At 40.5% G+C, this 14,057-nt stretch overlaps 2 protein-coding genes across 14 annotated transcripts in view; one reads left to right on the forward strand and one right to left on the reverse strand.

Moving 5' to 3' along the window:
* The window catches only part of VEPH1 (ventricular zone expressed PH domain containing 1), a 118,851-nt gene that overhangs the window by 89,457 nt on the left and 15,337 nt on the right, over positions 1-14,057 (reverse strand). For all 13 annotated transcript variants that reach the window (XM_064516539.1, XM_064516528.1, XM_064516538.1 and 10 more), the window contains 2 exons: positions 2,780-2,946; positions 767-976 (listed from right to left, as the gene is read on the reverse strand). In XM_064516539.1, the coding sequence (XP_064372609.1) occupies positions 767-976; positions 2,780-2,946 (377 nt within the window). The remainder of the gene's footprint in view (positions 1-766; positions 977-2,779; positions 2,947-14,057) is intronic.
* On the forward strand, positions 7,350-13,599 carry PTX3 (pentraxin 3). The gene is made up of 3 exons (XM_026096882.2): positions 7,350-7,656; positions 8,056-8,592; positions 12,276-13,599. Exons 1-3 carry the CDS (start codon positions 7,509-7,511, stop codon positions 12,887-12,889), a joined length of 1,299 nt encoding a protein of 432 aa, XP_025952667.2. The 5' UTR covers positions 7,350-7,508; the 3' UTR covers positions 12,890-13,599.

The following is a 14,057-nucleotide window of genomic DNA, read 5'->3' on the forward strand; positions in this document are numbered from 1 at the left end:
TGAAGAGCTTCCTGTGACCAGACTTGAGCCCAGCATCACCACTGAACACTTTCATTATAAAGGCATTAGTCAGAAGTAACCAATTAATCATGGCTATAAAGCCATACACTGGATTACACTATGCTACGAAGTTCATATTTCACTGCATTACCACCACCTTCTTGAAGGCTATACGTACCTAAAATTCAATATCATACCAAGGCTGTGCAAAATATTTTTTCACTTCTGCCTGATTTTCACTTCACTTGTAGACACTGTAGTCTAACTTAGCCAAGCTCCTGGAATAATGACAATTTTGTGATTTTATCAAATTAGAGTTTTAACAGTTCCATAAAAAGATAATTCAAGTAAGCCAAATATAAACATGCACAGACTGGATGAACAATTATAATTTAGATATTTATCTTTACAGTTATAAGAGTTTAGATATTCTTCTTTCCCATGATCATTAATCTCTTGTAGAAATTTTCTTTCTCACTAATCTAAACCCTATTTGTGCAGGCTCCTTTTACTATATTCCTTTGGTTAAAAGTTCTGAGGGCAGGCTCAGGCACTAAGATACCACGTGATAATTTTCTATTTGCTCTTCTAGCCATCCTAGTGTTACATCCCGGATATATTGTTGGTTTTGACCAGGAGCATATCCTAGTAGGGTGGTTTGGTTATACCTGAAGAAAGGAATACTTAGATGTATTTTTTACACAAGGTTTAGCCAAAAAATCTCCCAAACCAACAAAAGAAACAAACTTTTTGTTTTTAAACTTACCTCACCAATACGTCCAACAGCTCCAAAAATCTTTGCCGTCTGCCCGATCAAGCTTGGAAAACTCTCACCAATTTCTTTTAGCATCGGAAGAAAAGTGGCTAAGGCTATTGGTTCGTACCTAGATATTTCTGTAAGTATGTTTAGAATAATGTCACTATAATTAGGGTCTCCTAAGTGTCTCATTAGAAATGGAATACACTCTTTCAGCACCTATTTAAAAAAAAAAAGAGAGAGAGAAATGAATTGTGAATTTATGTAACTTATATAGGTACTGTACATAGCAGTGATAAAAATAAAACACTAGATTTTGATTTAGTAAAATATTTTTCCAGCCTTGCTGACCTTTGCACAAAGCTATCACTGAGGTCAATAGGAGTTCAGCTCAACATATGGAACAAGGGTAAATTGTAGCCCTGAAACATTGCAGTTATGCATAGGTAAGTAAGTAAGTTAATGCCCAATTGTTAAAAAAAAGACAAAAAGCCTCACCAAGTATTTCCCTTGCTCTGGGCCAGTCCTATACTTCAGTGATTAAAACAACATATGAATTAGTCTTCCCCAACGATGCAGTAAATTAAAGTACTAGTAGAAATGTCTGGTTTCCCCGGGAGACTAAACAACATGACAAGGTTAATAGCTAGAACAGACAAAAAAAATAAGGGGCAAGATCCTCGCTGCACAGAAAATGGTGTAGACAAGTTGTCATTTCTTGTAGCAACACCATTTTCAAGAGGCTGAGGATCTAGTCCTTAAAATCCTCTAGCAAACAGGATGTAGTGTATTCAGCTACCTCTGTTGTGAATTATTTTTACACACACATTCACACACACACGTTCACACACACCCCAATCCCCCTCTGAACCGTGAAATTGTTGTCACCTGTGTAAGGTGTATTTCATTACAGTTACGGGCATAAAGAGACTCATTCTTCTGTTGCTTTTTTGAGAATTATCGGTCAGTAAATTGACACCTATCACTGGCAAAATACTGAATTTGGGTGGTCTGAATAAATTGTTAGTAGTAATAGATGATAATATTTAGGATTTATGCATGACACAGACACAAAGCACTGCACAAACATGAAATAATTTAAAACTAATGAGGATCAAGGATAAATATTTGCATGTTAATATTACAGACTGATCCTACATCCAAAGTCAAAGGGAGGCTTTCCGCCAACGTCAAGGGGCTTCGGGGGATGTGCTAAATGCATAATTTTGTATTTCTTTGTTTATACATCTGCATTTCACAAAGCCAGAATCCTGTTCTGCAGCGAGCACATGCCAGTCACTCGAAGCAGCTGAGCAGTGTCAGCTCCAGCATGCAGCCCTGCAAGACACATCTGGCCCTCCATGGCTGGCGAGGCACAACAGGCCCATTTGGCTAACAAATATCTTGCTCTCAAAAGCAGTTCTATTCCATCTGTGAATGTACATTATGATGAGTATTCCTTGGCTACTTGGGAGAAGATTTTAACTACTGTTATTATTTTTCTTCCCCAGAAATTTCATAAATTGCTTTACAAAGTAGGGAGTTTTGTGCCCCGTTTTAACGCTCTGGCTACTGTCAATGTCATACCATTTTCAAAGCTTGATACATTTTGCCTTTGTTAATCTATAACTCACTTCTAATCAGTTCTTAACTCATTTTAATTCTCCTTGATGAATTATTTAGTACAGTTCCTATATTCTAATGGAAACATAGTTGTTGGAACTAATACTCAGTTGGCAGAGGAACAGCCAAAAAGGCAAAACGCAGCTCTGGTTTAACCAATCTTTTTGATCCAACAGAGTCATTGTAATGTTCTCTTTATGATTAAATGGAAGATCTGGAATGGAATTGAAGAATTTACATGGAATTAAAGTAGGAAAGCACTGCCATGCGTGTTATGGGACTCCTTACTGCTCTGAGAGTAGCTAGCAGACAAACATTATCTAGTTATCCATAACTAATTAAACTTCTCCAAAAGGAGGTGCAATATTGAGCTGTAATTTTTTCCAAATAGAGTTTTACCCCAAGTTCTTTCTTCCTGGCCACTATCTGGAAGAGCCTTAAGAGATGGTGTTGTTCGGCTTGATCCAGCTGAGCCATCAGTGCCACCAGCTCCCTCATATGGCAGTTTATCAGCTGTGGTTGCTTTTCATACAAAGAAGGCAGAATGCGCAGCAACATGGAGTTCCCTGTTAACAAAACAGATGAGAAGCCATCCAAAAAAAGTCACTGCCCCTATGATTGGCCATGTCAATATCCTATAGCCAGACAGATCCTTAGAAAGTCAGCTCACATCTGGAGACACCAATTTCTAAGAATCATCAGCATAAAACCAGGGAGGCATAAAACTCACTGTAGAAAAATGCATACTGGGCCAAGAAGCCTAATAAATAAATAGGCTAAAAAGAATTATTTTAGGTATAATAACATGGGAGTAAGAAATATTTCCCATTAACTATAATTTTCAGTCTCAAGTACAAGATCATGTACTCGTAACTACTTAATGAGCTTTCAGATTTGGATGATACTCCATCGAGTCTGAAACCAGACTAAGTGTGATTTAAATTAATCCAAAAGAAAAAAAAAAAAAGCCTAGAGAGCACATAAAAGCTATATTTCTCCTTTGCTGAGATTCAGACATTTAAATTAAATAAACAGCATGTGGAAAGAATAGTTAGTTATTAAGAGAACTGAATATGTATGACTAAATTTGAACATAAATAGTTAAGGATGTCATTTCCAGGAATAGAAAGGAGCCAGAGAGAGAGTCAATTGCAGACAGACAGAGATATGCAAACCCTCTCTCACACATTTTCTTAAGATGTCTGTGCATAATTCAATTTGAAACCCAGGCTCATACCAAAATATATAACTTCACATTGCTGTACACGCCTGCCTCAATATATTTAGGTTTCACTTGAACAACATATGGAAAACATCTGCCTAGTGCTGTGTAGCATGGATCCTTTTTGTAAACCCTTGAAAGTCCCTGCAGTCTCTTCGGATTTGGTTTCCAGCAGGAACAAGCACTCTGGCCTGCTGCTTTTTCTCCCATTTAAATCTGAGCCCTGTAATTTTGGAAGATAAACAGGTCACTTAATGGATGGTAAAAAGAGGATATGGGGTCAAACTCGACCACATCAAGCTCAGGCCAGATAAAGGAAAAAGACCCCAAGGCACCGTTAGGTCTTGCAACATCTTCTCTAGGCCAGGTAACTAAAATATAATTCTTACCAGGCTCAGAAAACTTAGTCAAAACAGCTTGCAATGATCCTTGAGGGGTCCTTATGCTTAGAGGGAATGCCTCTGCGCTATATATTCAGCCAGACTTTTGCATCCTACTCTAAAGCATTTATTCTGCTCAAATAATCCTTGGCTTCTCCTTGAAGACAGCTCTGAACCCCCTCCATACCACCAGTGCAGCACTAAAGGCCACGGCAAGGTTCAGATCCTGCCTTTGCTCACATGGACATGGAGAATTTCTATGCTGTTCTAGTCTGTAAATGCTCGTGTTGCATATCCATTGCTTTACGTAAGTGCAATCCCCGCGTGAAATCTCCTTTCCCCCTGAAGTGCAGTGCCTAAACTGGAGAGTACCACAACTTCTGCTACAAGAGGGATGGCCTCATGCGAGTGCAAATGCATGTCCAGTTTGCAGTGTGAACTGGCATCTTTCAGCGCAAAAGCATAAAGGCCAATTGCAACGGAAAGATACTTGCTGATGAATTACCCTAAACAGATTAGCAAGTGGTTCAGCTGGGCCATTTTCTATCCACATTCTTACTATAAATCTCTTCCTGGTGTTAACAGGAGACTAAAAATTAAGGGGCACAAGTGTCACCAGCGTACTGTGGGACTCATGCTCCTAAAGCCCAGAAGTTCTTTGGAAAGTCCCACTGACTTTGACTTGCACGTGCAGCTTATGGGTCCTTTCTCACCGGACAGGGTAACACAGCTGATGGCACACAGCTAAACACCAAGCAAGGCAGTAGTTATGACAGCCCTGTAGTTACAGCAGAGCACCAATTTACTCAGAGTTTAATAAAATGGTGAGAAGACATATTTAACATTTTCTAGACTCACATCTTAGTTTGAAATGGAAAAATCTTATAACTGACTGCTCTAAAATTATTTCCTGCTCCAGATAATTTAGTGCTCACAGAAATAAGCCATTCATTCCTTGTGCTTGCACACCCACCGGTTTCAACTGGAAGCTTTCTGCACATACAGGATAGAGCCCTGAAACTCTAGTCAGATTTCAGCAACGGCAACAATTGCAAAAGATGCAAATCCCCATGTTCCTCAACAGGCAAAATTCATCTCAGTTGTTAAAAAAACCAACAAAAAACCCAAACCACTAGCAGCTCTAAAGGAGGAATGACAGACATCAACCTGAGACACGCTATTGCCTAAATTACAATATCATGCGTAGTAAGCTGTCAGCTCTGGAAATTAACAGCAATTATTCCATCTGAGAAAACAGCCATTTTAAATATCATATGCATTAAGGAGTAATGTAATTTGACATGACATGACGGATTGCAGCCATGAAACTTCTCTGAACAAAAATACATTGTACAAATGTAGATGGGGCAGTTTCATCCAGTTATTACACAGCCAACACTACTGGGTTTATATTCACTGACAACAATAAAAGAAAAGCAAGGGCAAATTAGAAGCAATCCCACTGCTTCTGAATGATATTTAAGTGATCTCACTGACTTGGAATTGCTTTTAATTGAATAACCTGTATAGACAAACTCACAAACAACCTAAGCAGAAAACACAGTTTATGTCTGTTCTTCTTGTAATTTAAAGTCATGAAACATAATCCAATTCATTATTTTCTGATTTTCACACCTTGAATTAGCTCTGAATACATCATGCCATTTGCTTGTCATATATATCTTTTCAATTTTTAAGAGACTGATGCACGTGCAGTTCAGCAACCTTTTGCATCTCCAGAGCTCAGGCTATGCGAGGTAATACCGTGCCCACTCCTGAGCAATTCACTTCTGTCCCATCCTGCTTTGTCTGTCTCAGCCTAAACTATGAGCCTGAAAGTATGTTTGCCATCTGAGAACAGAAAAACCTTCTTAATTACCTTCTCTCCCTCTTCCTCCCCCTGCCATCTTTATCCCCAATACTTTCCAGATTGGATTTTCCAAGGAAACCACACACACAGAATTACGCAGTTCAGTCGGAAACTGCCATACAGTTGGGCACATGCGATGGCTTTGCACGGCTGGCTTCAAGGCAGACGGGGAAGAGGCACGTAAAGCAGGAGTAACCCCAGCTGTGCATGGGAGTACTCTGCGCTGGCCCAGCTCCCCGGCTGGCCTTGGACCATGCCCCCACGCTCCCCTTGTCCATCTTCCCTTTACACGCTAACAGCAGCAAGGGTTGCCCTCTGCTCAGCTTCTGCTCTGTGCAATCCTTGGTCCCACACAGCGACACTGTAAAACAACGAACTTGGTAGCACGCTGCAAACCTAACATGGATAGAAAGAGCTCTCCATGGCTATACAGCAGTATTTTGACACTCACTTCATATTACACTGAATATTCTAAGGTAAGTCCAATCATTAATCACCAGCTCTCATGGACAGAGGCAAAATGAGCAAGAAACGCACAGAAGCACAGGACCCTCTGTATGCAGCACCAGTTATTCCTGTAAGGCATGTGCATGAGGGTAGGGCACCAACCTAGAGATTCTCACACAGAAAGGGGATGCACAATACCCAATAGATACAGTTACACCTTTTCTCTATACTCCAAATATTTTGTAGCCAATATATATTTATATCATCATTCTATTACCCTTAATCTCACCCAAGCAATGCATCCTGAAATAACCAATAGCTCACTGAGCTTTCCAAAACCTAAACCAGAAACTGTGTAGTTTTTAGATAGACTTTAACAACAATAACAATAATATTTAGCACTAGATTAATGCTTAATCAAAGGATGCCTCATTTTAAGTTAACTGAAACAACTCTAATTGTCCAGCTGCTAATTTATTGGCTCCTGAAACAAGATCCTAGTAGTAATGCATTATCCCGAGTTACAACGTTATCATCAGGAACTAGAGCTAGAAATGTAAAAATAAAATCCTAACAAGCCATCTTTATTTTCTGAGTTCTCCTCAATTGCTTAAAGCAGTAAATGGCTAGTATCAGAGAAGTTTTTAAATATAACTATCAAAAAAGCTGCAATGTTTAGGTTAAACCAATTCCAGGTATAGTTTTTTCTACCAATCCTTTCCGGACCCCTGGCATATATCAACTGTAAAATGAGTAATCAAAGTGTAGACAACACTTTCCTTTTCACAAAGAATAGAAAACAGCCTATCTGATGTGTACTGTGCTTTTAGACAGCCAACTCAGAGTGATTTCATCCCCTGTTCTCACCCTCACATCACTGCACGTTACGGCAATCTGCTCTCGCAGGGGAAGTCGCAGTTTGCAAAAGCAGCCTTCCCCACTTCTTCCCCTCCTCTAATCAGTACCTCTCCCCCCGGCGCAAACCTTGAAGGTTGAGATTGAGCAAGCAGCACGCCCCCTTCTACTCCCATCCAAGGAAAACAATCAGAAGTGCTCTTATTACAACACTGGCACGAGCATTACTCATTCATTCAAGCTGAGGCACTCGGAGCATTTATTAGGGGCTCGCTGCCTCTCACTCAGAGTCCTGTCTCCGCTCGAGACCTTTAGCTCCAGGCAGCTCAGATACTTTTAGGAAACAGCTGGAGAATGCTGCCTCAAGAAATGCTTTCCTTGCTTATACTGTTTTGTGCTTTCAGGGCTTCTGTTTCTGTTCTGGATGAAGATGACGACTATGATCTCATGTACGTGAATCTGGATAATGAAATTGAAGGTCCCGTTCTTGGTACTGAGGAAAGTAAGTAGATTTAAACTAGCATTCTCTTACTAAGTGCAGAATTGCATTCTTTGTTGCTTAGCTCTTGTAACCATTATTACAAGCACTACATTTTTTAAAAGGAAGATGCATGTGCTTATACAAGTAGATTATTATGGATAGCAAGCGTTGGAGTACTCAAACAGCATCCCTTGGAATCTGCTTTATACTCTATTTTTTGGTTTTCCCAGGAAATACTGGGGATGACGTTAAGTTTTAGATTTTCTATAAAACACATTGCTTTACCTTTCTGTTTTAATCCAGAGGGAAACACACTGGTAGTTTGGAGCACATAAGCTTTACAGAGAGGCAGATTTTGTTAAGTAACTGTTTATAAACGTAAGTACAAAGGAATAGCAACATCTGTATCTTGCATTTCAGCTGTTTCATGCGACTGTCAGCGAGAACACACAGAATGGGACAAGCTCTTCATCATGCTTGAGAACTCACAGATGAAAGAGAACATGATGCTCCAGGCTATGGATGAGATCCTCAAGGTGGAACTACAGACCGTGCAAGCAGAGCTGAGCCGGTTCACAGCCAGCTTCGCCAGCACGCTCACCACAGCGGTCGAGAAAGTCACTTCCCACGTCGTGTCACAGGTAGAGCGGGCACTCGTGAGGAACGATGAGCAAGCTCAAGCAGCCGAGAAGCTCCACGAGCCGGAACAAGGCAAGGTTCTTGAACACGTTCTGTCACTGAGCCACAACGTGTCCAACAGACTCAGCCAGCTGGAGAGTGTCTGGCAGAGGAGATCCGAGGCGGAGGCTCAAGAGACGGCTTTTCAGCAGCAGGATAAATTCAGTCACATCAGAGGAGACGGTTTCGTCTTGAACTCTCTGTGGAAAGAGCTACAGCAAACCAGAGCTGAACTGAAGGCATCTCAAAAATGGGCAGCTCAGCACTTACTGCCAGCAGGTAAGTCCAGTGCATTACATTTTCCTGGACAGCTCTTTTGTGGGCCTGTCCAGACACACTGCAAACACTTTCGCTGAACGCTCTTTCCTTTGTGCACGACTCCAGAGAAATCCTATGAACAATACAGCAGCTCGGAGCAGCCTGTACACACAGGGAGGAGATCCATAGCTTCTCTCTAAGGAGAGCTGCTGAGCTTTTCAAATGTGGAATCAAAGATCTAATCAAGTCCTTACACAGGGTAACCAGCCACCCAACCAGGATTCTGACTCCTAGGCAATCTCCCAGATTCAAACTGTTGCCAAAGAGCAGCAAGTACATTTTAAACAGACTAACCTACAAAATATGTTCTCTCACCTTTTACCTCTCCAGCTGGTAATTCCCACACATACTCACAGGTCACTGAAGTCTCCTCCTCTCTCCCTGCACATACGGACTCCCTCCTTCTGCACTAGCTATTGCCTCCTCCTCACCAGCTCTGCCTGCCTAAGAGCAGATCTAGATCTGAGGACCTGCTGCTGCTGTCAGCCAGCAACAGCTAATCATGTTTCCCGTGTCCAGGAGGACACGTTCATTGCATGCAAGGGTCAGGACAGAACAGCTTTCCCCCAGCATGGAAAAACTAGTTACCTTGCACGGCTATTTTTTTTCCTGTCCTTCTGAAGCATTTCTGTTGGTCAGCAAATGAGGTGGCTGTAGAAGGATGAGCTCATATCTCAAAATTCATCTCAATTTTTCTATGCGCTGTAACATGATACCCAACATAAGCAATTACAGAAACTTGGGGATGACAGAACAGACTCCTATTTACATGAAAGCATGGGTGCAAAATTGCTACATGAATATAACTATGCTGTATATAACTACCTATGGATAACTATCTTTGCACGTTTTCTAAATGGTATTGATACATCTTTAATGATCATGTTTCCCACAAAAAAAGTTACTGCAGCTTAAGAAAAGAATTTACACTCACAGAATCTGCAACTGTGTGTGCAAACAGGAAGTTTGGTGTGCAGTTACACCCGTCTCGTGAGCAACACCCTAGCAACACCGCAAATGAGGTCTTACACAGGCGAGCAAGTAGGAGCACTTCTTGCGAGGCAAAGAGTAAAAGCAGTAACTTGCATGAGCCTGTTAAAATACAAGCACAACAGTAGTGAACATCAAAGCATTTTACAAGCTAAGACAAAAATCTACCCTTTGGTGGTAGAACATGAACTCAGCTTTATAAGCAAAAAAAAAAAAAAAATTATTTCACTCCTTTTTTATTGCAACATTTTAGTAGTCTTTGTGCACTGGGAGTAGATTATACAGCATATTCCTTTTACCAGAGATAAGCATCTCACCTTCCAAAAATCGTTATCTCATTCTTCACCTCTCTCCTGTAACATGACAGACCTCTCAGATAGTAGGGACTAGGTGAGAGTAAACTTGACCAGTTCTGATCTCAGTCTCATCAGTGGAAATCCAGATTAATTCCACTGCTTTTACTGAATTTAATCTTGATTTACACTGCATAAGAAAGATCAGCATCCATCACTAAATGGTTTTATAAGGAATATATATTTTCTTTTTAAAGATTCACTAAGTACTTCCAGGGTCTCTCCAGACATTTTTTTCAAAGGAGTTTTTAGCAACTGCCTTTAATTTCTCACATCTTGAACTATTGCCAGACATACTCTTGAGGGATTTTTCCAATCACACTTTTTGTTCTTCAGCAAGGCTGTTTTTAATTTTGTTTAGTCCTTGATAATAAGGCCAGAAAGCTTGCTAATTAAAAAGCTGTTTTGCAAAAGTGTTCCTAAGTAGCATTTTAAGGAATAACCCCTACAGTTACTTACTGTCCCTCTCTCTCTCTCCAAAGAGAGAATGAAAAAAATGTAAAATTTGCTCAAAGTTCAAAGGAAGCTCTCTGTGAAATAATGCATCAGCATAATCCTGAAGGATACTTTAAAGCAAAAGTTTCTAGACATTTTAGATCCTCTAGCTTGTTCAAACAGGAAATGAATCAGCTTAATTGTAGAAGGGGGCTGCCTTTTCCCTGTGTCACTTACAATATCGAGTTAGACATAATAACTAGGGAACAGCACATAGAATGTCAAAAGTGTCTTGGTTTTAGTGATTATCAGTTACTTTAAGCTTCATGAATTTTTGCTAGTGGTTTACTAACCTAATTTCTGTTATCAACATATCAATTAACTGAAGATGGGAGACAAGCTGCTTTAAAAATATCAGTCATCTTATTCCATGTTTAACCAGTGCATGTGAAAGTTAATGACTAATAGTTGCTTAAAAAAGTTTCTCTGCATGCCTCTGCCCTGACTTCTTACTCCCGCCGTTGTCCCATCCTCCTCTGGTGGAGGTTGCCTCTTGTGACCAATTGCATGGAAACGTTAAGGCAGATGTTCACAGAGGATGGGGGAACTAACCAGGATTTGAAACTACTCTCATGCAGTTTCCTTTGTGCTTGGTCCCATTCCTAATTAATCCAGTATATATCTCCACAAGTGTTAGTTCTGCCGTACTAGATTCACATTGACGTAACCAGAACGGATTTTGGCGCAGTGGTCTGCTTTCTCGATGCACAAGTATTAATAGCAGCCTGTACCATTTCAGCTTCCATGAGCTGACAGCGTTTGTTGTGCTGCCTCATACATCCAAGGTAGCAGATGAGATTTTCTGAACCAACAACATGACGTAAAAGATTAGAGCTTGACTTTCAAAAGTGAGTCTAGATAGAGGCACAGAAATATCTTCAGAAAGCTGACAGGCAACTCATCAGCATATCCATACTTGCCCTCTGGCCTAAAGTAGCACCCAGGCGCTGATGCTCTGCAGTCAAGGCAGAAGGCCACAGTGATATGGTTTCACGGCTTCTGGTTTTAGCTCTTAGTTAATCCTGCTAGCTTGGGCACTTCTCCACTTCACCATACTGACGTGCCCCAAGTCCCTGTAGTACTCTGAAAGAGATTATCTGTTATCTAATACAGCAAAATGCTATGTAGCTATAACATAACTATCCAATGTCTCCATTTCATAACTGATAGCATGAAATTGCAGTTGTGATAAGTACATTGTATTGTTTAAAACCTCCAGTTTTATAGATCGCTGAACCCACCCCATTACCATAATATTGTTGTTTTCATAACATCGTATTGCAGAAAGAGCATGGAAGCTAAAGGCATACATACATGAAACAGGTATTATTCCACTCACCTTTGACTTCCCGACAAAATTACCTAATGTAAAGTGCTAGTTTCTCCAGGTGACCCAGAAATGAGAGCAGCGCCTCTACAAGGTACTTCAGAGCAGAAGGTAACTGCCTTCTGCACAGGCTCTTTAGGAAGTCCAACTTCCTAATGCAAGCACCAAGACAGACAGGCAGCATTAAACCTAAATGCAACTTTTCATGGTACAGGACAGCAATACACTTTTGCAGCAAGAGGAAAGACCCGTCCTGTTCAAGCAGTGCTGTTAGCCTAGGCCCATTCCCATACAAAGCGTTCAGCAAATTCATCCATCAGATGCAATAGCTTCTCACAGTCTACAAAATATCCTGCAGATGAGCCAAGTTCACAGCTTCCTTTGAAAAGTGAGCATATGTCAAGGTCCTAATTGTGCATGTGCAAATATGCAATTTTTCATTTATATAAGATAATCTTTCTAATCTTTAACTTTTTCAGGGTGTGAAACAGCAATTTTATTCCCAATGCGTTCAAAAAAGATATTTGGGAGTGTGCACCCAACTGCTGACATGACACTCCACTCCTTCACCGCCTGTATTTGGATCAAAGTGACCGAGGCTTTGGACAAAACTGTTGTCTTCTCCTATGGAACAAAGACAAATCCGTATGAAATTCAGCTTTATCTCAGCCAGGAATCTGCAGTGCTTGCTGTAGGTAGTGACCAGCACAAGTTAACTGTGAAAAACGTAATTGTTTCTGGAAAGTGGATCCATCTTTGTGGCACCTGGAGTTCAGGAAATGGAACCGCATCACTGTGGGTAAACGGAGAGCTTGCAGCTACCACCTCCGAAATTGCAGACACTCACACAATTCCAGGTGGAGGAATTCTGCAGATCGGCCAAGAAAAGAATGGTTGCTGTGTTGGAGGAGGATTTGACGAAGCTTTAGCCTTCTCAGGAAAGTTAACTGGCTTTAATATGTGGGACAGAGTGCTCAACGATGAAGAGATAGCAATGCAGAGCGGAGAGGATGCATGCAGCATCAGGGGCAATATCGTTGGGTGGGGAGTCACTGAAGTTTTGCCATACGGAGGAGCTCAGTATGTTTCTTAAAATCTGACAAAGTAGATTCTGAACCAAAGAACATAGTTAACTAAGAGCAGAATACCAATATGTACAAGTAAACAGAGCCTTAGGAGCCCGAGTCTCAAATTCCCAAGGAAGATTAGCATTGTAAGTTTACAAAATGAGGTACTGTGGAGATGGGATTTGATCTCCGCCTGCTGTTTTGGCAAAACACCGAAAAAATACATCAAGCAATGACATTGGAAAAGCTGTTCCTGAGGTCAGACAACTGCTGTCTCCCTAGCTTAGTGTTTTCAGATTTATAGAAGTGAGTGCCACTGTGGACATTTCAGAGCAGGATTTTGGCTCCTGGAATCTGCGCTAAACTAAGTATATCAGGTAAATGGCTGACCTATTCTCTGCAGCAGACATAAGGCTGTGTGCATCTTCCAGGCTTCTCCAGTCATCAATTTTTATAGTGCTAATGTGAATTGTACAGATGAACCATATAAGCCAAGTGTGTTGTTTATTAATCCTTAGCAATTTGTAGACTATAATAAAACTAGTTCCTTGTTTGAAACATTATTTATACCATAGATTGATCTAACATAAAAGTAATATTCCTCCATTATAATCTGATGTTACATTTTGAGGAAAAAAGTGCAGCTGTATTATATTGTAAATTCACTTGGTATTAATTTTATTGAAATTATTTTTGTAAGTTGTTCTGTAAATAAAGATACTTTACTAGAATAATACTTTCCACCCTCTTCATGAACTAAAACTCTGAAAGTGTGTACAAACTTGGAACTTGTCCTTTTTCTTTTTTTTTTAAACACTTGTTTCTGGTTACTAATAGAAAAAGAACATAAAATATCAACATCTCATACAAATAGAGAGACCCTTGGAGGACTGAAATCCAAGCACTCACCAGAGACAGCTTTAAATGTCTGTCATTATAACAATCCCTCTTATGAACGCTGTCATATGGAAGAATCTACTACTCCAGGACTTTTCCCACATGGACAGAGTCACTCATAAAGAGGATAATGTGTCAGCCCAAGGCTGTGCTAGCAGAGTGCTTGGAGACTAAAGGAAGGGTTGTTTTTGAGGTATCCCCAAGTAAAATCAATCAGTACTCAAGACATAATGTTGGCCTTCCAAGTATGGAAAATTCAATGTTCCTATCCCAGGAGAGCATGTTCAGCTTCAACAG

The sequence above is a fragment of the Dromaius novaehollandiae genome, chromosome 9, assembly GCF_036370855.1.
Source record: "Dromaius novaehollandiae isolate bDroNov1 chromosome 9, bDroNov1.hap1, whole genome shotgun sequence".
Classification (NCBI taxonomy): Eukaryota; Metazoa; Chordata; class Aves; order Casuariiformes; family Dromaiidae; genus Dromaius; species Dromaius novaehollandiae.